Source organism: Salvelinus fontinalis, chromosome 37 (genome assembly GCF_029448725.1).
Source record: "Salvelinus fontinalis isolate EN_2023a chromosome 37, ASM2944872v1, whole genome shotgun sequence".
Taxonomy (NCBI): Eukaryota; Metazoa; Chordata; class Actinopteri; order Salmoniformes; family Salmonidae; genus Salvelinus; species Salvelinus fontinalis.
In genome coordinates this window covers 6,947,352-6,973,633 of record NC_074701.1, presented here as the reverse complement: position 1 = coordinate 6,973,633, position 26,282 = coordinate 6,947,352, and the positions used below count along the sequence as shown (strand labels likewise).

The window sequence follows — 26,282 nt, the reverse complement described above, 5'->3', positions numbered from 1 at the left end:
AAATGTCTCAAGGCTTAAAAATTATTCTTTAATCTGTCTCCTCTTCTTCATCTACACTGATTGAAGCGGATTTAACAAGTGACATCAATAAAGGATCGTATCTTTCACCTGGATTCACCTGGTCAGTCTATGTCATGGAAAGAGCAGGTGTTCTTAATGTTTTGTACACTCAGTGTACATCATTGCCTATGATATGACATGTGTTGCTTCTCCCTTGGTGAATTTGTCCGTGTACCTCTGTGATCAGGTACTCCTGAACTCTATGCGGACCAACAGGAGGTGACTGGAGTTGAAGGAGGGAGTGTCACTGTCCGTTGTTACTATAGTACCACTGTGGTTAAGAAGTGGTTGTGGTGTAAGATGGGTATCTACTATGTCCCCTTGGTGGGGAGATATTCAGGGATTTTAGATGGAACATCAGTGACATCACAGCAGACCCTTGATCACAACAACAGACACATTTTAACAGTGACTGAATGGATTGAATATGGGAGATACTGGCTGGTACTGGTGTTCCAGAGGAGACCTACAGATGCCTGTTCATATCACTGTCAATCAACTGACCACAACACAGAGAACCACAACTGCCTCCACCACCCCTACCCCCTCTTCCACCATCATCATCTCCACTGTTATTCAACTGACCATAACACAGACTGACCCCATCATTAGAAAGTAATGAGAGATCAGTTATAACCCAAAAAGTTTTTCAAATTCACAAAATCCAACTGAAGTCATTTTGTTAATTTAAAACATTGATATATCACGCTGAAATTGTGTCACTTCAACACTAACAAATTACATACGGAAACTGGTGCACCTTGACAGACAAGCAGACCACTCAAGACATCTCTCTGACCTCACCCACAACTGTAGATCCTGCTGTCTCCTCTTCCACCTCTCAGGCCCCAGTCAACAACACACACCATGCAGCCCAGGGGTAAGTGTACACTACCACCTCTTTAACCTCTACTCAACAAGCAAAAAGGTCATTTATTTATATTTCAATTATTGGATTAATGAATTGTGTTTTAAAGTCAGACAAAAGAGATATGTCTCCCGTATGCCTCATTCTTCAATTATATATGTCTGATTGACATTTGCAGAGTATCATGTCCTCAAAGCAGTGTTGTTCTTCTACAGATGGGAGAGAACATTCTTCTACCTTCAGAAAACTGTTAATGCAGTGCTCTTCTTCCTGTGCAACACATCAGGGCTTTCTTCTATAGAGCTCCATTTTTATGGAATGGTCTGCCTACCCATGTGAGAGACGCAGACTCAGTCTCAACCTTTAAGTCTTCACTGAAGACTCATCTCTTCAGTAGGTCATATGATTGAGTGTAGTCTGGCCCAGGAGTGTGAAGGTGAACGGAAAGGCTCTGGAGCAACGCACCGCCCTTGCTGTCTCTGCCTGGCCGGTTCCCCTCTCTCCACTGGGATTCTCTGCCTCTAACCCTATTACAGGGGCTGAGTCACTGGCTTACTGGTGCTCTTTCATGCCATCCCTAGGAGGAGTGCGTCACTTGAGTGAGTTGAGTCGCTGACGTGATCTTCCTGTTTGGGTTGGCACCCCCCCCCCCCCCCCCCCCTTGGTTTGTGCCGTGGGTGGCCTTCTGGAGGTCATTTTGCAGGGCTCTGGCAGTGCACCTCCTTGCACTAAGGCGGAGGTACCGGTCCTGCTGCTGGGTTGTTGCCCTCCTACGGCCTCCTCCACGTCTCCTGATGTACTGGCCTGTCTCCTGGTAGCGCCTGCATGCTCTGAACACTACGCTGACAGACACAGCAAACCTTTTTGCCACAGTTCGCATTGATGTGCCATCCTGGATGAACTGCACCACCTGAGCCACTTGTGTGGGTTGTAGACTCCGTCTCATGCTACCACTAGAGTGAGAGCACAGCCAGCATTCAAAAGTGACCAAAACATCAGCCAGGAAGCATCGGAACTGAGAAGTGGTCTGTGGTCACCACCTGCAGAATCACTCCTGTTTTGGGGGGTGTCTTGCTAATTGCCTATAATTTCCACCTTTTGTCTATTCCATTTGCACAACAGCATGTGAAATTTATTGCCAATCAGTGTTGCTTCCTAAGTGGACAGTTTGATTTCACAGAAGTGTGATTGACTTGGAGTTACATTGTGTTGTTTAAGTGTTCCCTTTATTTTTTTGAGCAGTGTATATTCTTAATCCATTCATTACTTCGGTTTACGTGTTTTTTGGGGTATTTGTTGTGAAACTGTTAGATATTACTTGTTAGATATTACTGCACTGTTGAAGCTAGAAGCACAAGCATTTCGCTACACCCGCAACAATATCTGCTAAACACGTGTATGTGACCAATACTGTCACGGTTGTGTGGAGAGACGTATCAAGGCGCAGCGTGATTTAAGTTCCACATTTAATTCATGAAACTTCCAAACAAAAGAGAACAAAACAACGAACCGTGACTTCAGAGGTGCTACATGCACTAACTCAAAATAAGATCCCACAAAACACAGTGGGGAAATGGCTGCCTAAATATGATCCCCAATCAGAGACAACGATAAACAGCTGCCTCTGATTGGGAACCATATCAGGCCAACATAGAAATTAAACAACCTAGATTACCCACCCTAGTCACACCCCGACCTAACCAACATAGTGTAACGGCTTTTGTCGGTGGAAGAGAGGACCAAAGCACAGCGGGTTAGCGTTCATCTTTAATAAATCCAAAACTGAACACTTCAAATACAAAAACAATAAAAGTGAAAACCGAAACAGTTCTATCTGGTGCAGACACACAAATACTGATGACAACCACTCACAAAACACAATAGAACACAGGCTACCTAAATATGGTTCCCAATCAGAGACAATGACTAACACCTGCCTCTGATTGAGAACCATATCAGGCCAAACGAGAAACCCCACATAGAAACAGAAAACATAGCAAATGTTGCCCTCCTACGGCCTCCTCCACGTCTCCTGATGTACTGGCCTGTCTCCTGGTAGCGCCTCCATGCTCTGGCACTACGCTGACAGACACAGCAAACCTTCTTGCCACAGCTCGCATTGATGTGCCATCCTGGATGAGCTGCACTACCTGAGCCACTTGTGTGGTTTGTAGACTCCGTCTCATGCTACCACTAGAGTGAAAGCACCGCCAGCATTCAAAAGTGACCAAAACATCAGCCAGGAAGCATAGGAACTGAGAAGTGGTCTGTGGTCACCACCCGCAGAATCACTCCTTTATTGGGGGTGTCTTGCTAATTGCCTATAATTTCCACCTTTTGTCTATTCCATTTGCACAACAGCATGTGAAATTTATTGTCAATCAGTGTTGCTTCCTAAGTGGACAGTTTGATTTCACAGAAGTGTGATTGACTTGGAGTTACATTGTGTTGTTTAAGTGTTCCCTTTATTTTTTGGAGCAGTGTATATACACAGTACTGTATATATTTACAAAATAATATATGGGCGATTTGAAATGGTGCAGACAATTACCACATACCTAAAAAAAAGTTAAATGATTCCCAATAAATATAACATGATTTGCAAAAAGAAAATGTTTGTGTAATTCCTACAAATAGTTGCTATAAATAGATGTAACAATTGCATTAAACAATCAATGTCCATTGTTTAATATACAGTGGGGAGAACAAGTATTTGATACACTGCCGATTTTGCAGGTTTTCCTACTTACAAAGCATGTAGAGGTCTGTAATTTTTATCATAAGTACACTTTAACTGTGAGAGACGGAATCTAAAACAAAAATCCAGAAAATCACATTGTATGATTTTTAAGTAATTAATTTGCATTTTATTGCATGACATAACTATTTGATACATCAGAAAAGCAGAACTTAATATTTGGTACAGAAACCTTTGTTTGCAATTACAGAGATCATACATTTCCTGTAGTTCTTGACCAGGTTTTCACACACTGCAGCAGGGATTTTGGCCCACTCCTCCATACAGACCTTCTCCAGATCCTTTATGTTTCGGGGCTGTCGCTGGGCAATACGGACTTTCAGCTCCCTTCAGCTCCGTAAGAAGCATCTCAAGGTCCTGGACTGGCTAGGCCACTGGAAGAGTGGGCCAAAATCCCTGCTGCAGTGTGTGCAAACCTGGTCAAGAACTACAGGAAACGTATGATCTCTGTAATTGCAAACAAAGGATTCTGTACCAAATATTAAGTTCTGCTTTTCTGATGTATCAAATAGTTATGTCATGCAATTAAATGCAAATTTATTACTTAAAAATCATACAATGTGATTTTCTGGATTTTTGTTTTAGATTACGTCTCTCACAGTTGAAGTGTACCTTTGATAAAAATTACAGACCTCTACATGCTTTGTATGTAGGAAAACCTGCAAAATCGGCAGTGTATCAAATGCTTGTTCTCCCCACTATAAAGTACATTTTATTATTGCAGTACAGTAGTTATTATAGAGAGTAACTATATATACTAAGATCTTAATACACGATTAGTGATTAGTTACAGGCATAGGACATTTAACTAGATGAGATCATGATGTAAGAAACAACAGACAAGAGGAAAGGTGGATGGAACAACTAATGACAGAAATGTGTTGATAATCAGAACAAACACAGCAGACTAATTTCAGTATTTTATTACACTAAAGAATAGAGTGGTCTTTCTGGGGTGGGTTAAGAGGTATGACAGAATCATATTGGAGGGAGATAGATGTAACACAGGAGAGGGGAATGTTCTGTCCTTCCAGTAAAAGGACTCAACCAAAGTCTTCTCAGTCAGTCACTATTGTGCTGCTGCCCTCTGCTGGAGAGGAAGTGAAACATTCAGTCACATTCTCCATTGTGACGTTTCCACTAGATACAGATCTAGGATCAGTTTCCCCTCCTCCTATCCTAACCTTAACCTTTGGTGGGGAAAAAAATTAAATCTGACCCAAGATCAGCATCTAGGGGCAACGTCACCCTAAACCCAGGCACAGTCCACACTGAAATGTTATGGAAACACACTGATAACAATGAGTTTAGCTGGTCACAATGTGATAACATTTTACATGCAGCAAAACAAATACACTGATAAAGATGTGTGTGGTTAAAGAGTGATGTTTACTACACATAGTAATGTGGAGTTGTCTGTATCTTTGTTGAGAGATCAGCATCATCTGGTACAACAGACAGAGGAGACACCAACACTGACCTGTGTGGTCACCTGTAGAGCTAGTGAGCTGTAGACCACATTATCATCTGGTTCTGCTGACTACAGAGGAGGAACAGGGAGAGAGGTGAACAGGGACACTTCTGTCATGATGGAGAGTACACTATAAAACACAGTTCACAGTGAATTTAAAAGTGTAGACAGTTATAATTGTGATATGTAACATAAAGGTGATATATTAGGCCTACAGCTATAATGGTGACATAACCATGACTATATTAACACTGAGGAAACAATCACCTACTGTTGTTTCTGATAACATAATACTAGCTGAGGATAATCAGTAGAACAGCTTTACCTTGGTCTGTCCTTTTAGTTGGGCCTTGTGCTGGAGGATGACAGTGCTGTATGTGACATCATCATCAGCTTCAGGAAATGGATCCTGCTGATAGAGACACAAATTACAAAAATGTATTGTTATATTGATATAGCGTACATTTACCTATTGCTTGTTCCAAGACAGAAAATGATACTGTAAATACAATTGTTTTCTGAACAGATGTACATTTGCCAAGGCTATGACGTTTTATGAGTAACAGTAATAATGTTGTCTAAGAGTCGAGATGAGTGTAGCCATATCTTGACATTATCTTCTGTCCTGAACTGATCAGGCATCACAGGCCTGTACATCACGATTGAGAGAGAGAGAGAAGCCCAACTCACACTGCAGAGATGGAGGAGAAAGAGAAAGAGAAAGAGAAAGAGAAAGAGAAAGAGAAAGAGAAAGAGAGAGAGAGAGATCCCCAGCTCACACTGCAGAGATGCCAAAAATACTTTCACCCTGCCACCAAACAGCAGTTGATTGCAAGCATTTCGCGAGACTATGCCTCAAAAACTAATGTCTACCTGGCCACTATTCAAACCTGGATTTGAACAGCGTTTATGACCAGGTCCACCTCTACATAGCAGCAATCCCAACTTTCGCCAGGACCCTGAAGGACGTCACCCTCAACCCTACCCCCAGCAACTCACACAGGAGCAACAGAGCAACGGACACCCCGCCCAGACCAGCGAGACACCAACCCAGATCTGTAAGACCCCCTCCTGAAAGACCTGCACTTAGAGAATCCACGCCAAGATGACCTACACCCAGACCACAGTATCACCAGCAACACACCAACCAGCTAAGACCACGCCAAGCAAAACCTGGCCACACCCTTTATAGCCCCCCCCCCCCCCCCGTATCAGACCTAGGCCCCTTCTGCCCACCCCTGCGGCAAGGACCTCAACATGACAGCAGAACATAAGCCCAGGCCGTCAGCAGAGCAACAGCCCCAACCACCACTATTACACCCGCCCAAGCAACATCCTGCGACCTAAGAGGTACAGTTGAAGTTGGAAGTTTACATACACTTAGGTTGGAGTCATTAAAAATTGTTTTTCTACCTCTTCACAAATGTCTTGTTAACAAACTATAGTTTTGGCAAGTTGGTTAGGACATCTACTTTGTGCATGACACAAGTCATTTTTCCAACAATTGTTTACAGACAGATTATTTCACTTATAATTCACTCAATTACAATTCCAGTGGGTCAGAAGGTTACATACACTAAGTTGATTGTGCCTATAAACAGCTTGGAAAATTCTAGAAAATGATGTGATGACATAAGTTTCTGATAGGCTAATTGACATAATTTGAGTCAATTGGAGGTGTCCCTGTGGATGTACTTCAAGGCCTACCTTCAAACTCAGTGTCTCTTTGCTTGACATCATGGAAAAATCAAAAGAAATCAGCCAGACCTCAGAAAAAAATAGTGGACCTCCACATGTCTGGTTCATCCTTGGGAGCAATATCCAAATGCCTGAAGGTACCATGTTCATCTGTGCAAACAATAGTACGCATGTATAAACACCATGGGACCACGCATACCACTCAGGAAAGAGACGCGTTCTGCCTCCTAGAGATGAACGTACTTGGTGCGAAAAGTGCAAATCAATCCCAGAACAACAGCAAAGGACCTTGTGAGAATGCTGGAAGAAGCAGGGACAAAAGTATCTATATCCACAGTAAAACGAGTCCTATGTCGACACATGAAAGGCCACTAAGCAATGTAGAAGCCACTGATCCAAAACCGCCATAAAAAAAACAGACTACGGTTTGGAACTGCACATGGGGACAAAGATTATACTTTTTGGAGAAATGTCCTCTGGTCTGATGAAACAAAAATAGAACTGTTTGGCCATAATGACCATCGTTATGTTTGGAGGAATAATGGGGTGGCTTGCAAGCCGAAGAACACCATCCCAACCGTGAAGCACGGGGGTGGCAGCATCATGTTGTGGGGGTGCTTTGCTGCAGGAGGGACTGGTGCACTTCAAACAATAGATGGCATTATGAGGAATGAAAAGTATGTGGATATATTGAAGCAACATCTCAAGACATCAGTCAGGAAGTTAAAGCTTGGTCGAAAATGGGTCTTCCAAATGGACAATGACCCCAAGCAAACTTCCAAAGTTGTGGCAAAATGGCTTAAGAACAACACAGTCAAGGTATTGGAGTGGCCATCACAAAGCCCTAACCTCAAACCTATAGAACCTTTATTTGTGGGCAGATCTGAAAAAGCGTGTGCGAGGAAGGAGGCCTACAAACCTGACTCAGTTACACCCGCTCTGGCAAGAGGAATGGGCCAAAATTCACCCAACTTATTGTGGGAAGCTTGTAGAAGGCAACCCGAAAAACTTGACCTAAGTTAAATAATTCAAAGGCAATGCAACCAAATACTAATTGAGTGTAGGTAAACTTCTGACCCACTAGGAATGTGATGAAAGACAAAAGCTGAAATAAATCATTCTATCTACTATTATTCTGTCATTTCACTTTCTTAAAATAAATTGGTGATCCTTTATAACCTAAGACAGGGAATTTTTACTTGGATTAAATGTCAGGAATTGTGAATAACTGAGTTTAAATGTATTTGGCTAAGGTGCACGTAAACTTCCGCCTTCAACTGTACGTATCAGATGCTCAACATGCTCTGCTCACACCTACTGTGATGATCCGGGCCTAATCCACTCAAAAAAGACCCTATGCACTATGGAACACAAAGCTTTAACTATCTCATCCTGGAATATAAAAGGTCTGAGGTCATCTGGCTTTGGCCTAATGAGCAAGAACCTAGACTTCATCAAATAAATTGGAAATATAGACATTGTCATCCTACAAGAAACATGGTATAAAGGAGACGGACCCACTGGTTGCCCTCTAAGCTACAGAGATCTGGTAGTCACATCCACCAAACTACCAGGTGTCAAACAGGGAAGAGACTCAGGGGGTATGCTAATTTGGTATAGAGCAGACCAAACCCACTCTATTAGTCAAAACAGGAACATTTTACATCTGGCAAGAAACTAATAATGAAATGATCTCAACAGAGAAGAATGTCCTCATGTGTGCTACCTATATCCCCCCAATAGAATCCCCATGCTTTAACGATGACAGCTTCTCCATCCTAGAGGGGGAGATCAACAATTTCCAGTCTCAGGGATGTGCACTAGTCTGTGGCGACCTAAATGCCAGAACTGAACAAGAACCTGACACCCTCAGCACACAGGGGGACAAACACCTACCTGGAGGTGACAGCATTCCCTCCCCCATATGCCTCCCTAGACACAACTACGACAACTTTACCAACAAAAATGCATCACAACTCCTGCAGGTCTGTCGGACGCTGGGTTTGTACATAGTCAGTGGTAGGCTTCGAGGGGACTCCAACGGTAGGTACACCTATAGCTCATCTCTTAGCAGTAGTACCGTAAACCACTGACCTCAACCAGGAGTCTCTTAGATTGTTCAAAGTCAGTCCACTGAGACCCCTATCAGATCACAGCAAAATCACACTCCACTTGAACAGAGTTATTCTCAATCTTGAGGCATCAAAGCCAAAGGAACTGAATAACATTAAGAAATGCTATAGATAGAAGGAACGTAGTGTGGAAATCTAACAAAAAACAATTAGTCAACAACAAATTCAATCCCTTCTAGACAATTTCCTGGACAAAATGTTTCACTGTAATAGTTAAGGTGTGAACTTGGCAGTAGAAAACCTAAATAGTATGTTTGACCTTTCAGCTTCCCTATCAAATATAAAAATGTCAAGCAGACAACCTAAGAAAATTAACAACAATGACAAATGGTGTGATGAAGAATACATAAACCTAAGACAGAAATTGAGATACCTATCCAACCAAAAACAGAGACCCAGAAAACCTGAGTCTACGCCTTCGCTACGGTGAATCACTAAAACAATACAGACATACACTACGGAAAAAGAAGGAACAAAACGTCAGAAATCAGCTCAATGTAATTGAAGAATCCATAGACAACATAGAAAATTGGGAAACTCTGAACAAACAACAACACGAAGAGTTATCTATCCAAAACTTAAATGTATGGATAAACCACTTCTCCAATTAATTTGGCTCTGTAACAACGAACAAACAGCAAAAACATATACATGATCAAATACAAATCTTAGAATCCACTATCAAAGACTTCCAGAACCCACTGGATTCTCCAATTACTTTGAATGAACTACAGGACAAAATACAAACCCTCCAACCCAAAAAGACCTGTGGGGCTGATGGTATCCTAAATGAAATAATAAAATATACAGACCACAAATTCCAATTGGCTATTCTTAAACTCTATAACATAATCCACAGCTTTTTGGGGTATCTGTACTTTTCAACATATATATAATTCAATTGGCGAGAGCACTGGAACAGTCTGCAGCACCCGGCATCACCCTACTAGAATCTGAAGTCAAATGTCAACTGTTTCCTCTTGATCTGGTGCTTCTGTTCCCAACCAGGGAGGGCCTACAGCAGCACCTAGATCTTCTGCACAGATTCTGTCAGACCTGGGCCCAACTAGTACATCTCAGTAAGACAAAAAAGAATGGTCTTCCAAAAAAGGTCCAGTTGCCAGGACCACATATACAAATTCAATCTAGACACCGTTGCCCTAGAGCACACAAAAAACTATACATACCTTGGCCTAAACATCAACGCCACAGGTAACTTCCACAAAGCTGTGAATGATCTGAGAGACAAGGCAAGAGGAGCCTTCTATGCCATCAAAAGGAACATCACATTTTACATACCGATTTGGAGCTAGCTAAAAATACTTGAAACAGTTATAGAACCCATTACCCTTTATGGTTGTGAGGTCTGTGGTCCGCTCACCAACAAGAATTCACAAAATGAGACAACACCAAATTGAGAATCTGCATGCAGAATTCTGCAAAAATATCCTCAGTGTACAATGTAAAACACCAAATAATGCATGCAGAGCAGAAATAGGCCGATAACCGCTAATGATCAAAATACAGAAAAGAGACGTTAATTGTACAACCACACAAAAGGAAGCGATTCCCAAACCTTCCTAAAAATAGCGATCACCTAGCAAGCTGGTCCTGGGGCTCTGTTCACAAACACATACAAACCCCACAGAGCCCCAGAACAGCAACACAATCAGACCCAACCAAATCATGAGAAAGCAAAAAGATAATTACTTCACACATTGTTAAGAATTTACAAAAAATCTGAGCAAACCAGAATGCTATTTGGCCCCAAACAGAGAGTACACAGTGGCAGAATACCTGACCACTGTGACAGACCAAAAATGTTGGAAATATTTAACTATGTATAGCCTTGCTATTGAGAAAGGCTGCCGGAAGCAGACCTGGCTCTCAAGGGAAGACAGGCTATGTGCACATGTGTATTTGGGAACTTTTGTGAGTGTGATGTTTACTGTAAAGATTGTATTGTTATTTCACTTTCTTTACTATATATTTCACTTGCTTTGGCAATGTAAACATATGTTTCCCATGTCAAAAAAACAAAACAAAATGTCATTTAATTGAGTTAGGAGAGAGAGAGAGAGAGAGAGAGAGAGAGAGAGAGAGAGAGAGAGAGAGAGAGAGAGAGAGAGAGAGAGAGAGAGAGAGAGAGAGAGAGAACCCCGGCTCACTGCAGAGATGGAGTGATTGGTACTAGTCCAAGATCTCCACAGACCAAAACCAAGTTTATTCAGTTTGTACCTGCTGTACTGTTTTTCTGGTGTAGGTCACTGTGCTGTATGTAATGTCCTGATCAGGGTCAGCAGACTGCAAAGAAATAAATAGCAAAGAGAAACAGGACATGTCTATTTTCCACCTAAACCACAGTTTCTTTCAGATGTATGTTTAGTGAACTGACAATTCCCTGTTATCTGTCTTTTTAACAGTATTTTTCAACATATTAAGCACTGTAAGAGCTTGGGTTCAGTAAGAATATGGGACCTTTTAAGTCAACTCATTGATGAACAACTGAAGAGGTAACACTAGAGTCAAATGGTAGATGATCCCAAATCAAGAAAATAAAAATAAAATAATAAAATAAAATAAGTGTATCCTACCACTGAGTTGTTAGTTGTCTGGTCCTTGGCCTTATTGTCCTCTGGAATAAAGAGAGGGAGATGTCAATTACTTCTGAGTTTGTTATAGTACAATAATACCTCTGAATGGATTTCTTAAAGACAATTCCTCCAAATATTTTCTGTCATTCAAGATGAATCACAGGCAAGAAATATACTGTTGGTCACGATATCAATACATTTAGTATTTTCTAAACTATTCTCCTTTTTTATATTCACATAAAATGACTAATTACTATGTTTTCTCCATATCTTCCATGTTACTAGTATACCAGCTGTCACCACCACCAACATGCCCAGAGAGATGAGTAGGACTTTCACAGACCTGATGGATTACATATAAGAACATGTAATAATAATAAAATTAAAAAGATCATTATAAATTGATCATTTGTGAAAAGGTAACAACTTGTATGATAAGTGGAACAATTATTTATCTATTCACATGTGTGGAAGTTGACAATGCAAATGAAGAGATATGACTATTATTGAGATTAATACTATACAAATAACGTTTTTTTAAGTTTGCTACTTGTCCTTGCAAATGAGTGAGAATAAGACCAACATTGCTGCTACTTTTCACAAGGCAACCACAGAGATGTTCTTCTACCCAAGAGGAAGTCATAACAGTCTCTATATGCATTTAGGGAGGGTGTTGGGTTATCATTAACTGTTGTAGTGTTTGATGGAATTGTAATGTTTCTCTGTGTTCATATTATCTAACAACATGTGGGATAATACAGCTGAAGGAGTGATAATAACCTCTGGTGGACTTCCTCCATGTTCCCCTCAGCTCCTTGACTTGTGTTGTCAGTCTGAACAGGCTCAGCAGTTGGAGAGGCAGAGGGTTGTTGAGGGGTTGGATCTTCGGTTGCTGTGAGGTAAAACAACAATATCATCAATGAAGTTAATGGTAAACCAGATAGTCAGGTTGTATAGCAACATCACATTCATAGTTAATATTACAATCAGTTCCAGATGATGCCAGGGGATAAAACAAAGTGAATCATATTGATCATAAAGTATGTGATTGATCTACTAACTTGAGGTCATCTTAGAGGTTCTCTGTGTTGCAGTTTGTTGACTGACAGTGATGTGAACAGGCATCTCTAGTTCTCCCACTCTACACCAATACCAGTCAGTGTTCTCCATCTTCAGTCCACTCATAGTCATTGTTAAGACTGTTCTGTTGTTGGCTTCACTAGTCCGCTTTAATGTCACTGATGTTCCATTGAAAGTCCCAGAATACCACATCACACAATCACCACCCATCCTGCACCACTTCATATCTCCAGAGTTACTATAGTAACAATGAACAATGACACTCCCTCCTTCTACTCCAGTCACTTCCTGTTGGTCCACATAGAGTTCTGGAGTACCTGAACACAGAGGTACAGACACCATAGAAAGAACTCAGCAGCAGACCTTTATATCTAGTAGGTGTATGACATTTATTCTCCAAGTACTTTTACACATTGTGTTACTTGGTGATATGGTGCTGCTTGTGATAGACAACGTTGAAAGACACAATGCAGACAGTGGACTTTAAACAAAGTTTACACCAAGATCTACATATAGAAAACATAAAATAGACATATACCTACATTCCTCAGGTCAACTTGAACAATAATGTTAACACCAGTTACAAGACAAGGAACTAGTTACAAGGAAATGAAACGAGATCACCAGTCATGTAGTTTGTGGAAGCTGGCATTTTCTGAGTGTCTCATCATTACTGAGAACTACCTATTCTACTTTACTGATTTTTAAGAGGTGCAGGGATCTTACCTGGAGTGACAGATAGGTAGAACCATTGTAGCATGCTATCTGATCCTCCCTTGATCTCCACAACACACCTATAAGTACTAGAGTCCTCTGGCTCCAGATCAGTCATGATCACAGTGAAGACTGTCTGGGTGATGTTATCAGAGATTGAGGCCCTATCAGTGCTCTTAGGATGGTCAGTGCGTACTACAGAGGAGCAACGAGTCCAACCATACCCTTTACACCAGTATTTCACATGGTTTATGTAATACTGATCATAGCTACATGGGATGGTGATGGAGCCTCCTGCCTGCACAGACACATGCCTCCCTGTGGACATATCAACACAAAACACATTTAGGTTTGAATACAATAGAATCTGCTCTGCAGAAAACAAAACCCCATTGCTTATAAACTATAAAATAGCTTGTTAATGATTGAGATTTATTAGACAGGGTTTACGATGAATTGACCCACTGGACTTCAGCCTTTCATAGAAACATGTTTCACATACCTGCTGAGACTCTGTAGAAGATGAGGAAGAGGAGGAGGAAGGAGAGATGGTTAGCCATGTGAGGGTTTCAGTCTGCCTGTAATATTAAATGGTACCTGAGTATAAATGTGTGTCAAGGAACAAGGCACCAGCCAGAATGACTCTACTTCCTAGTGTTAACAGACTTCACTGTCTGTAACTCTCTTCCTGCTTCTATTTGTGTGTACATTCCCCCCTCAGTGGCAGACATTAACTATTGCATAAAATGGACTAATTTAACCCCATAATCATAGTCACTAAAATATTTTTCAGCTTTCTCTAAGGGTTTTGGGATCAAGAGTCACTACTACCCTCTTACTCTCTACTGGAACAGAGGTCACTAATGATTACAAAGATTTGGTAATTGGGCAACATGCACCATATTTCCAATGGCAAAATTCTATATTTCACTATATAAAAAACTATATGATAAATGTCCTGTATATGCTGAACATTGATAGATTTGAGGGGTCATGTGCTACAGAGATTTAGTGATGGGTACTAGACCTAGATCTCCACAGACTCTCACATTTTAAGAACAATAAATAGTGTTTAAAAAAAACCTTTTTTTTATTGCTTTCATGCTATTTTCACACATCTGTCTTAACATTTCACAACTTTTAGTACAAAACTTAAAACAAATGCTGTTTTAACAAAACTTTAAGCACATTTTCTATTGACTAAATACAACACACAAAATCACACAGTAACTTTTTCACCAAAACTAATCAGTTTCATCTAGAAATATCTTTTATATAAAGTAATTGCCTTTCACAATACAATGCGCACAATACTATTCATATTTTTATCTTCTAATTTGTTTAAATACATTTTACCATCACTTAACCTTCCTGTTGTGTTCGTTTCATGTTAATTAATTGTGTTCCCGGTCCAAAATGACTTCCCCATTATAGCTGATTATAAATCCATAATAATACATATATATCACCTAATGTTGTGTTAGATCTTTTTATCAGCTTAAGTTCTTGTGAACATTACAAGTTTTGAACTTATATTTGCTATTTATGGTCTGTAGGCCACATACAACTCGTTTTTGAGTAAAAAAAAGCATAATGTATGGATTCTTTTGACTATAACAAATACTCAGATGAAACATATTGTGCTAGTTATCACAGACTACTTTGTGTCAAAGTTTAACAAGGACTCTCTCCTCCTCAACAGTGTCACGATCAAAGATATGATCAAGAGCCTCACATACAGTATATCGTTTGGTCATTGTGCTGCCACAGAATGAATTGTGAGCAAGGCCTATGTGTGCCTGCTCCTCGCACTTGCCCTGAAGTGCGTATCACCAGTCCGGTGCCACCTGTGCCGGCTCCACGCACCAGGCTTCCGGCGACGGTCCCCAGTCCAGAGCTTCTGGCGTCATCCCCCATTCCAGAGCTTCTGGCGACGGTCCCCAGTCCAGAGCTTCTGGCGACCGTCCCCAGTCCAGAACCTCCTGCGACGGTCCACAGTACGGAACCTCCTGTGACGGTCCACAGTCTGGAACCTCCTGCTACACAATTTCAGCGTGATATTTCAATGTTTTAAATTAACAAAATTACTTCAGTTGAATTCTGTGAATTTGAAAAACTCATTCCATTTTTGGTTATAACTGGTCTCTCATTACTTACTAATGATGGGGTCAGTCTGTGCTGTGGTCAGTTGATTAACAGTGGAGATGATGATGGTGGAAGAGGGGGTAGGGGTGGTGGTGGAGGCAGGTGTGGTACTCTGTGTTGTGGTCAGTTGATTGACAGTGATGTGAAAAGGCATCTGTAGGTCTCCTCTGGAACACCAGTACCAGCCAGTATCTCCCATATTCAATCCATTCAGAGTCACTGTTAAAATGTTTCTGTTGTTGTGATCAATGGTCTGCTGTGATGTCACTGATGTTCCATCTAAAATCACTGAACATCTCCCCACCAAGGGGACATAGTAGATACCCATCTTACACCACAACCACTTCTTAACCACAGCGTTACTATAGTAACAACGGACAGTGACACTCCCTCCTTCAACTCCAGTCACCTCCTGTTGGTCCGCATAGAGTTCTGGAGTACCTGATCACAGAGGTACACGGACAAATTCACCAAAGGAGAAGCAACACATGTCATATCATAGGCAATGATGTACACTGATGGACAAAACATTAAGAACACCTGCTCTTTCCATGACATAGACTGACCAGGTGAATCCAGGTGAAAGATACGATCCTTTATTGATGTCACGTGTTAAATCCACTTCAATCAGTGTAGATGAAGAAGAGGAGACAGGTTAAAGAAGAATTTTTAAGCCTTGAGACATTTGAGACATGGATTGTGTATGGGGAAGACAAGATTCGTGCTTTTGAACAGGGTATGGTAGTAGGTGCCAGGCGCACCGGTTTGAGTGTGTCAAGAACTGCAACTTAGTTTAGTTTTTCGCAATCAAAAGTTTCCCGTGTGTATCAAGAAAGGTCCACTACCAAAAGTTTATCCAGCCAATTTGACACACTGTGGAAACCGTTAGAGTCAACATGAGCCAGCATCTCTGTGGAATGCAACATTAGGTAGGTGTTCGTAATGTTTTGTACCCTCAGTGTATACGAACCCTAGATTGCTGAAGCTATGTATTGGTCAATGAGAGGCTTTGAAGCAACTGTCTGCCATATTGGTACTCCTCAGAAGGAGCGGTCTTCAACAGGAATGAATGGAATTCCACAGTATTTCAGTGTTACTGAGATTAAGAGTTTATCAGAGGAGGATGGTGGCAGGAGCTATAGAAGGTTGGTCTCATTGTAATGGCTGGAATGGAATAAATGGAATGGAGCCAAACATGTGGTTTCCATTTGTTTGATACTGTTCCATTTATAACATTGTCCTCCTATAGCTCCTCCCTCCAGCCTCCTTTGGTGTTTATATATAACAGGATATAGGAGGATAGCAGCAGTGCACTGAACCATGAGACTTTATGACTTCATAAAAACATTTTACGCTTATCTGAGAGTCTAGTGAAGATGAGGAGGAGGAGGGAGAAATGAGGAGCCATGTGTGGTTTGTCTTTCTGTGTGGTACAAACTGTACACAAATGTATGTGTCAAGGGCTGAGGCACCGACGACAATGACTCCTATACACATCACTGTCTGTACCCCTCTTTCTGCTTCTATTTAAGTGAACATGCCCCTGATTGGCTGGTAACAATACATTCTGTGGATCAGTCAATACAATTGATAGGATTTTATTTATTCAAATAAATTAATTTACATTTTTCCAAATTAAGTTAGACCAATATCTCCACAGACCAGACCTAAAATCAGCTTCAAAGTAAACAAATGATTAGACCTACCACAATCCAGTCTATGTGATTTTAAGGTGTTTTGACAAAATCCAGATATGAAGCCTCTCTGTCTTAAAAGACTAAAACGGAATAGTAAAAGAAACAATAAACGTTGTCTGTGTCGAGGAAATAAACCCTGGTCATAGACACATCTCAAAACCACATTGTCCTGTAAGGTAGCTCATCAGCAGTAGCTCAGGAAGCTGCTGTACCACACGACTACAGGTTTCAGGTTAACTCATTACATTACATGTTGATAAAAGACAGTTTAGCTAAACTGTAGGGTTGGTTGGCCCTGCAGTACTAGAGCAGAGGCAGCGGCTGGAATGGAGTTACTATTGGATTATTGGAGAGGCAAGGTAGCCTAGTGGTTAGAGCGTTGGACTAGTAACCAGAAGGTTTCAAGTTCGAATCCCTGAGCTAACAAGGTACACATCTGTTGTTCTGCCCCTAAACATGGCAGTTCCTAGGCTGTCATTGAAAATAAGAATTTGTTTTTAACTTCTTATGGCTGCAGGGGCAGTATTGAGTAGTTAGGATGAAAGGTGCACAGAGGTGCCCATATTAAATGGCCTGCTCCTCAGTCCCAGTTGTTAATATATCTATATTATTATTTATATTGGATAGAAAACAATCTGAAGTTTCTAAAACTGTTTGAATTATGTCTGTGAGTATAACAGAACTCATATGGCATGCAAAAACCTGAGACGTTCCACTTCCTGTTTGAATTTTTTCTGAGGTGGCAGATTTTCAACCAAGCTCTTAATGAAATTACAGCGAGATATGGATGAGTTTTCACTTCCTACGGCTTCCACTAGATGTCAACAGTCAACAGAACTTTGTCTGATGACTCTAATGTGAAGGGGGGCCGAAGGAGACAGGAATGTGTAATCACTGCCACGAGCTGATCACGCATTCACCATGCGCCTTCACATGAGGAGGACGTCCGTTCCACCGCTCTTCTGAAGTCAATCTAATTCTCCGGTTGGAACGTTATTCAAGACGTATGTTAACAAGATTCTAAAGATTGATTCAGTACATCGTTTGACATGTTTCTACTGACTGTTACGGAACCTTTGGACATTTCGTCACGTTATAGTGGAGGCGCTTTGTGACTTTGGAATTGTTTACCAAAGGCGCTAACCAAAGTAGCTAATTGGACATAAATAACAGACATTATCGAACAAATCAAGCATTTTTTGTGGACCTGGGATTCCTAGGACTGCATTCTGATAAAGTTCATCAAAGGTAAGGAAACATTTATCATGTATTTTCTGGTTTCTGTTGACCCCAACATGGCGGCTAATTTGGCTATTGTTCTGAGTTCCGTCTCAGATTATTGCATGATTTGCTTTTTCCGTAAAGTTTTTTTGAAATCTGACACAGCGGTTGCATTAAGGAGAGGTATATCTATAATTCCATGTGTATAACTTGTATTATCATCTACATTTATGATGAGTATTTCTGTTGAAACGATGTGGCTATGCAAAATCACTTGAGGTTTTTGGAACTAGTGAATGTAACGCGCCAATGTAAACTCAGATTTTTTGTAATAAATATGAACTTTATCAAACAAAACATGCATGTATTGTGTAACATGAAGTCCTATGAGTGTCATCTGATGAAGATAATCAAAGGTTAGTGATTAATTTGATCTCTATTTCTGCTTTTTCTGACCGCTATCATTCGCTGGAAAAATGGCTGTGCTTATTGTGGTTTGATGGTGACCTAACATAATCGTTTGTAGTGCTTTCGCTGAAAAGCATATTTGAGATCGTACACTTTGGTGGGATTAACAACAAGAATACCTTTAAAATGATATAAGACACATGTATGTTTGAGGAATTTAAAATAATGAGATTTCTGTTGTTTGAATTTGGCACCCTGTACTTTCTCTGGCTGCTGTCATATCGATCCCGGTAGCGGGATGCAGCCATAAGAAGTTTTAACTGACTTGCCTAGTTAAATAAAGGTTAAAATAAATGGACAAAAAGTTAGTTTTAGACGATGCCCATATGTCTTGGGCCCTAAACGCTACATACTTCTGCATTAATGGTTCACTGCTGCATTCACGTGCTATCGAAGTTCTATGGTATTCCTAGTTCCGGAATTACAATGGTAACTGAGAAAAAGTTGCTACCCGAGTTGTGACGTTTCACCGCTGACCTTTGAACCTTTTCAACCAAAAGATGACAACAAATCCGTTTTTGACCAATACAGCCTCATCAGTATGTATAATGTAGCTAGTTCGACCATATTGTCAATGTTAAGTAAGCTAGCTAAACTCTTATTGGCTGAAGAATTGTTCCGAACAAATCAGCAAAAAGCACATGAATGAAACAAAGTCATATTTCCAACACCACAATTTTGGTCACATTAGATGTCGAGAGTCTATATACCAGTATTCCTCGTACGGGGGCTGGCAGCCCTAGCTCACTATTTGGGAGACAGAGATACTAACGAATAGCCACCAACAAACTTTATTCTAGAGTTGGCTGAATATGTTTTGACGTATAGCTATTTCAGGTTGGATGATGAATACTACATCCAAACGAATGGAACGTCGATGGGCTCCACATTCGCTCTGAGATATGCTAACCTTTATGTGGGTCTTTTTGAAGAACGTTTTGTTAATAATGAAAACAAAAATCCATTTTTGAATAAAGTCCTGAAGTGGTATCGAGATATTGACAACATTTTTTGCATATGGGGAGGAACGGGAAAAGAGCTGTCAGACTTTATGACATTACTCAATGATATTGACCCCAATCTCAAATTCACTATTGAATGTGACACTAAACGTGTTCATTACCTCAGTATGTGGATTGAGAAATCAAATGGAACCCTGTTTACCACTCTGTATAAAAAGGAAACGGACAGAAATAATATATTACAGGGGACAGTTTCCAACCTGAGCCATTAAAAAGAGGACTTCCAAGAAGCCAGTTTTTCAGACTGCGCCGTATATGCCACTCCACAGAGGACGATCTGAAAAAGCAGCAGAGATGCGCAATAGGTTTCCAAGAAGAGGTTACTCTTCACAATGTGTGGATGAAGCTCTTAATTTGGCTTTGAGGGAAACACGAGATGAACTGCTACCAAAGACCCACTAGAGCTAAAGAACACTCTGGAATGTTCACAACCACATATACTTTGAACTCGCGAAAAATGGTTGATGCTGTCAAGAAACGTTTTATCATCTGACCCAGCTTTGCCAGCTGAATTTAAGAATCCACCACTTATTTGTGTATAGGAGAGGTCGCAATTTACACAAGAAATTGGTCCATGCCAACTGCCAGCCACAAAATAAAATCAGCCAGGCTCTTTTACGCCCTCTTCCGAATGGTAGCTATAAATGCAGAGGATGCGCACAGTGCAACAATATGATGAAGTGTGAATATTTCTGTCACCACCATGTAGGAAAACGGTTCCAAATAAATGACATTATTACATGCTCCACCACCCATGTTATTTACATTATTAAATGTCCATGTGGGCTCAGCTATGTCAGTAAATCCTCCCGCTCTCTCAAACAGAGAATTAGTGAACATAAAAGTTCAATCAGGAGAAAGGACAGGGATTATCCAGTCGCTGTACATTTTAATGACCTGAAGCATGACATTTCTACCTTTAGATTTTGTGGCAGAGAGAAAGTTAGGATATCAGACAGGGAAGGTGATATACATAATACTCTGAGCAAACATTATTTCCTAGAGGTCTTATTGATGAAATACCTATGTATGTTATGTTGTAAATGTGAACATGAATTATGAAACTTTGCTTGGTAGGTCGATGTCCTCATTGTGGTTATACAGACGTGTTTAATTTCGTTTCATGTACACACTTTATTAGAATATCTATTCAAAGCATATTGTTATATTTGGTAGCACTTATTTGTTATCCCTCGACTCCAACCCCATTCGATGTGTGGAATGGATGTGGGTGGGGCTAAATCTACATAACTGTGCTAATTTAAAAAAAACACAAAAGCTCTGACGAAGGCTGTGAGGCCAATACGTAAAGATTATTAAAGAGCAGTGATACTATCAAGGGCAGTGTTACTATGCACCTGCAAAAAAGATAGCTCAGATGTGCGAGTGCCTTTTGAATTTTCAAATTAGGAAATAGGAAGTTCTGACGAGCACGTAATTGCAGCATTTGATGGTTGTCACTGGCTTCCATAGCCACAAAGTCATAAAGCCCGCCCATTTCTACAATTAATCTTCTTAAAATGTTATTTTACACCTAACTTTAACCCTAACCTAACCACACTGTTGACCTTATCCCTAACCTTAAATAAAGGCTGACTTTGTGGCTGTGGAATCTGACTCTGTGGCTATGAAAGCTAGTGGAATCTGCTTATCATGGTCTGCCCACGACTCCGGGTCCGGGACGAGATCTACCCCAGCCTTTATATCGCCATAGCCCCTCCTACGGAAACAATGCATTTCAATTAAAAAAACAATACATTCAAAATTACAAATAATACTCAAAATAACATAATAAAAGGTGCCATAAATGAATCAAAGTAATTGTTGATGGATACCAACTGAGGGTACTCAAACAGTAACATATGATAAATGCCCCACTGTTAATAACCCCTCATACTTTAACAGATTTGGTTTGAACCGCGGGAACCCCTTTACATGTGTCCTTCAACTCTTCACTTGGGTTAATCATTTATTTTGGGCAGACAGAGACCAGGACATGTGAGTTTTCAATGGCGACCACAAACATTTCTGATTTTGTATATAGGTTTATAACTTTTATGAAACAGCACAGTTGGAAAATATATGGCAAATATAAATCAACACTGAGATAGATGGGAGGGGTTGAGGGGAGCTGAAGGACTAAAAACAAACAAAATTCAACTAATGTAAAATATACTATGTCAGCAAAATGTATATAGTATATATATTGCCTCGCCTGGTTCACCAACTACTTCTCTGATCGAGTTCAGTGTGTCAAATCGGAGGGTCTGTTGTCCGGACCTCTGGCAGTCTCTATGGGGGTGCCACAGGGTTCAATTCTTGGACCGACTCTCTTCTCTGTATACATCAATGATGTCGCTCTTGCTGCTGGTGAGTCTCTGATCCACCTCTACGCAGACGACACTATTCTGTACACTTCTGGCCCTTCTTTTGACACTGTGTTAACCTGTTGAGGCTGGGGGCGCTGTTGTCACTATTTATGCTAATCGTGTAATTTTTGAAACGGCTTCCCACAAAATTCTTGATCGTACAATATGCATATTATTATTATTATTGGATAGAAAACAGTCTATAGTTTCTATAGGAGTTGAAATGTTGTCTCTAAGTGGAACAGAACCCATTCTACAGCAATTTCCCTGACATGGAGTCAGATTTCAGAAATGTTGGCCCCTGATCTGGAGTCAGTTAAAAGGCCACAGTTATTGCTATGAGTATACGGACACTGCTTACGTCTTCCCCTGGATGCCTTTACGTGATGACGATTTGAATGGGGTCGATTGCGCGTTCACAGGCACTACAAATTAAAAAACCCTGTAGCTAGGAACTCTTTTCTTGCTGCGTTATGCGCCTGGAGGACATCGACCCGCACTTGTTCCAAGCATTAGTGGAGGGACTAATATTACTCTGGTCATGTTTCTACTCGTTATAGGAGTTAAAAACATCATAAGGTAGTTAATTTAAAGCGTTTTATAGCAATTTATATCCGTTTAGTGCGATTTTGGGACATTTATTTCTGAAACGCTGTGAATTGCTGGGCACGCTTCCAGTTCATCCCGAACGCAGTTGGCATTTCCACATGGCAAGAGGACAGCTTTCCACCAAAAGACGATTAGACCCAAGAAAGGATCCTTTGCCCAAGATACTGATGGAAGAACAGCTCAAAGTAGGACATTTTTATTATGATAAATCGTGTTTCTGTCGAAAAATTTTAGTGGCTTAGGACGCCATGTTTTTTGACGTAGCTTCGCTTGGCGCAAACTGTATTGAAAAGTAAGGATAATTTAAAAAATGTAATTCCGCGATTGTATTAAGAATTAAATTGTCTATCAATCCCTGTCCACCCTATATTTTTTAGTCACGTTTATGAGTATTTATGTATAAGAGTAGATCACTGTCTAATATGGCGCACGGACATTTTCTCACCAGCTGGGCTACATTTCACATTGTCTAACCATGATTTTGGTGGCTAAATATGCACATTTTCGATCAAACTCTATATGGATTGTGTAATATGATGTTACAGGAGTGTCATCTGAAGAATTCTGAGAAGGTTAGTGAAAAAATTAATATATTTTGGCGATGTTGACGTTATCGCTCACTTTGGCTAGAATCAATGCTGGGCTGCTATGTGCTATGTGCTATGCTAATATAACGATTTATTGTGTTTTCGCTGTAAGACACTTAGAAAATCTGAAATATTGTCTGTATTCACAGGATCTGTGTCTTTCGATTAGTGTATGCTGTGTATTTTTACGAAATGTTTGATGATTAGTAGTTAGGTAAACACGTTGCTCTATGTAGTTATTCTAGTCCATTTGTGACGGTGGGTGCAATTGTAACCTATGCCATCTACCTGAAATATGCACATTTTTCTAACAAAACCTATCCCATACCATAAATATGTTATCAGACTGTCATCTGATGAGTTTTTTTCTTGGTTAGGGGCTATAAATATCTTAGTTTAGCCGAATTGGTGATAGCTACTGGTGTTGGTGGACAAATAAAAGATGGTGGATTATGCTAATGTGTTTTTAGCTAATAGATTTACATCTTTACATATTGTGTCTTCCCTGTAAAACATTTTAAAAATCGGACATGTTGGCTGGATTCACAAGATCTGTGTCTTTCATTAGCTGTATTGGACTTTAATGTGTGAAAGTTAAATATTTAAAAAAAAAAATTGTTTTGAATTTCGCGGCTCTGCCTTTTCAGTGGGGGTGGGGGGGGGGTGCCGCTAGCGGCACCCTCAGCCTAGACAGGTTAACAACCCTCCAGGCGAGCTTCAATGCCATACAACTCTCCTTCCGTGGCCTCCAATTGCTCTTAAATACAAGTAAAACTAAATGCATGCTCTTCAACCGATCGCTGCCTGCACCTGCCTGCCTGTCCAACATCACTACTCTTGACGGCTCTGACTTAGAATATGTGGACAACTACAAATACCTAGGTGTCTGGTTAGACTGTAAACTCTCCTTCCAGACTCACATCAAGCATCTCCAATCCAAAGTTAAATCTAGAATCGGCTTCCTATTCCGCAACAAAGCATCCTTCACTCATGCTGCCAAACATACCCTTGTAAAACTGACCATCCTACCAATCCTCGACTTCGGTGATGTCATTTACAAAATAGCCTCCAAAACCCTACTCAATAAATTGGATGCAGTCTATCACAGTGCCATCCGTTTTGTCACCAAAGCCCCATATACTACCCACCACTGCGACCTGTACGCTCTCGTTGGCTGGCCCTCGCTTCACACTCGTCGCCAAACCCACTGGCTCCAGGTCATCTACAAGACCCTGCTAGGTAAAGTCCCCCCTTATCTCAGCTCGCTGGTCACCATAGCAACGCCCACCCGTAGCACGCGCTCCAGCAGGTATATCTCTCTGGTCACCCCCAAAACCAATTCTTCCTTTGGCCGCCTCTCCTTCCAGTTCTCTGCTGCCAAAGACTGGAACGAACTACAAAAATCTCTGAAACTGGAAACACTTATCTCCCTCACTAGCTTTAAGCACCAGCTGTCAGAGCAGCTCATAGATTACTGCACCTGTACATAGCCCATCTATAATTTAGCCCAAACAACTACCTCTTTACCTACTGTATTTATTTATTTTGCTCCTTTGCACCCCATTATTTCTATCTCTACTTTGCACCTTCTTCCACTGCAAACCAACCATTCCAGTGTTTTTTTACTTGCTATATTGTATTTACTTCACCACCATGGCCTTTTTATATTTTTATTTATTTATATATATATATTGTTTGCCTTCACCTCCCTTATCTCACCTCACTTGCTCATATTGTATTTAGACTTATTTTTCACTGTATTATTGACTGTATGTTTGTTTTACTCCATGTGTAACTATGTGTTGTTGTATGTGTCGAACTGCTTTGCTTTATCTTGGCCAGGTCGCAATTGTAAATGAGAAGGTGTTCTCAATTTGCCTACCTGGTTAAATAAAGGTGAAATAAATCAAAAAATATATAAAACCTGGATATAGAAGCCTAAGTGTTGTTGTCCATGTATATATATATATATATATATATATATATACACAGTACTGTATATATTTACAAAACAATATATGGGGGATTGGAAATGATATACACAAACATACCTAAAAAAAAGAAAAAGTTAAATGATTCCCAATAAATATAACATGATTTGCAAAAAGAAAATGTTTGTGTAATTCCTACAAATAGTTGCTATAAATAGATGTAACAATTGCATTAAACAATCAATGTCCATTGTTTAATAAACAGTGGGGAGAACAAGTATTTGATACACTGCCGATTTGCAGGTTTTCCTACTTACAAAGCATGTAGAGGTCTGTAATTTTTATCATACACTTCAACTGTGACAGACGGAATCTAAAACAAAATCAAGAAAATCACATTGTATGATTTCTAAGTAATTAATTTGCATTTTATTGCATGACATAACTATTTGATACATCAGAAAAGCAGAACTTAATATTTGGTACAGAAACCTTTGTTTGCAATTACAGAGATCATACGTTTCCTGTAGTTCTTGACCAGGTTTGCACACACTGCAGCAGGGATTTTGGCCCACTCCTCCATACAGACCTTCTCCAGATCCTTCAGGTTTCGGGGCTGTCGCTGGGCAATACGGACTTTCAGCTCCCTTCAGCTCCATAAGAAGCATCTCAAGGTCCTGGACTGGCTAGGCCACTCCAGGACCTTGAGATGCTTCTTACGGAGCCACTCCTTAGTTGTCCTGGCTGTGTGTTTCGGGTCATTGTCATGCTGGAAGACCCAGCCACGACCCATCTGCAATGCTCTTACTGAGGGAAGGAGGTTGTTGGCCAAGATCTCGCGATACATGGCCACATCCA

General features: G+C 40.5%; 1 protein-coding gene across 2 annotated transcripts; it reads right to left on the bottom strand.

The window, feature by feature from the left end:
* Positions 1 to 4,415: 4,415 nt before the first annotated feature.
* Positions 4,416 to 14,000, bottom strand: LOC129836186 (polymeric immunoglobulin receptor-like). 2 transcript variants are annotated; one of them, XM_055902037.1, is made up of 10 exons: positions 13,878 to 14,000; positions 13,388 to 13,693; positions 12,643 to 12,978; positions 12,362 to 12,473; positions 11,836 to 11,924; positions 11,582 to 11,622; positions 11,226 to 11,291; positions 5,483 to 5,569; positions 5,167 to 5,226; positions 4,416 to 4,776 (listed from the first exon to the last, which is right to left on the bottom strand). In XM_055902037.1, the coding sequence occupies exons 1-10, from the start codon at positions 13,933 to 13,935 to the stop codon at positions 4,756 to 4,758; spliced, it is 1,176 nt and encodes a 391-aa protein (XP_055758012.1). In that variant the 5' UTR covers positions 13,936 to 14,000; the 3' UTR covers positions 4,416 to 4,755. The 2 variants fall into 2 exon arrangements, with proteins under 2 accessions (XP_055758012.1, XP_055758013.1); XM_055902038.1 differs by having other exon boundaries at positions 4,416 to 4,773.
* Between the last annotated feature and the right edge of the window lie 12,282 nt (positions 14,001 to 26,282).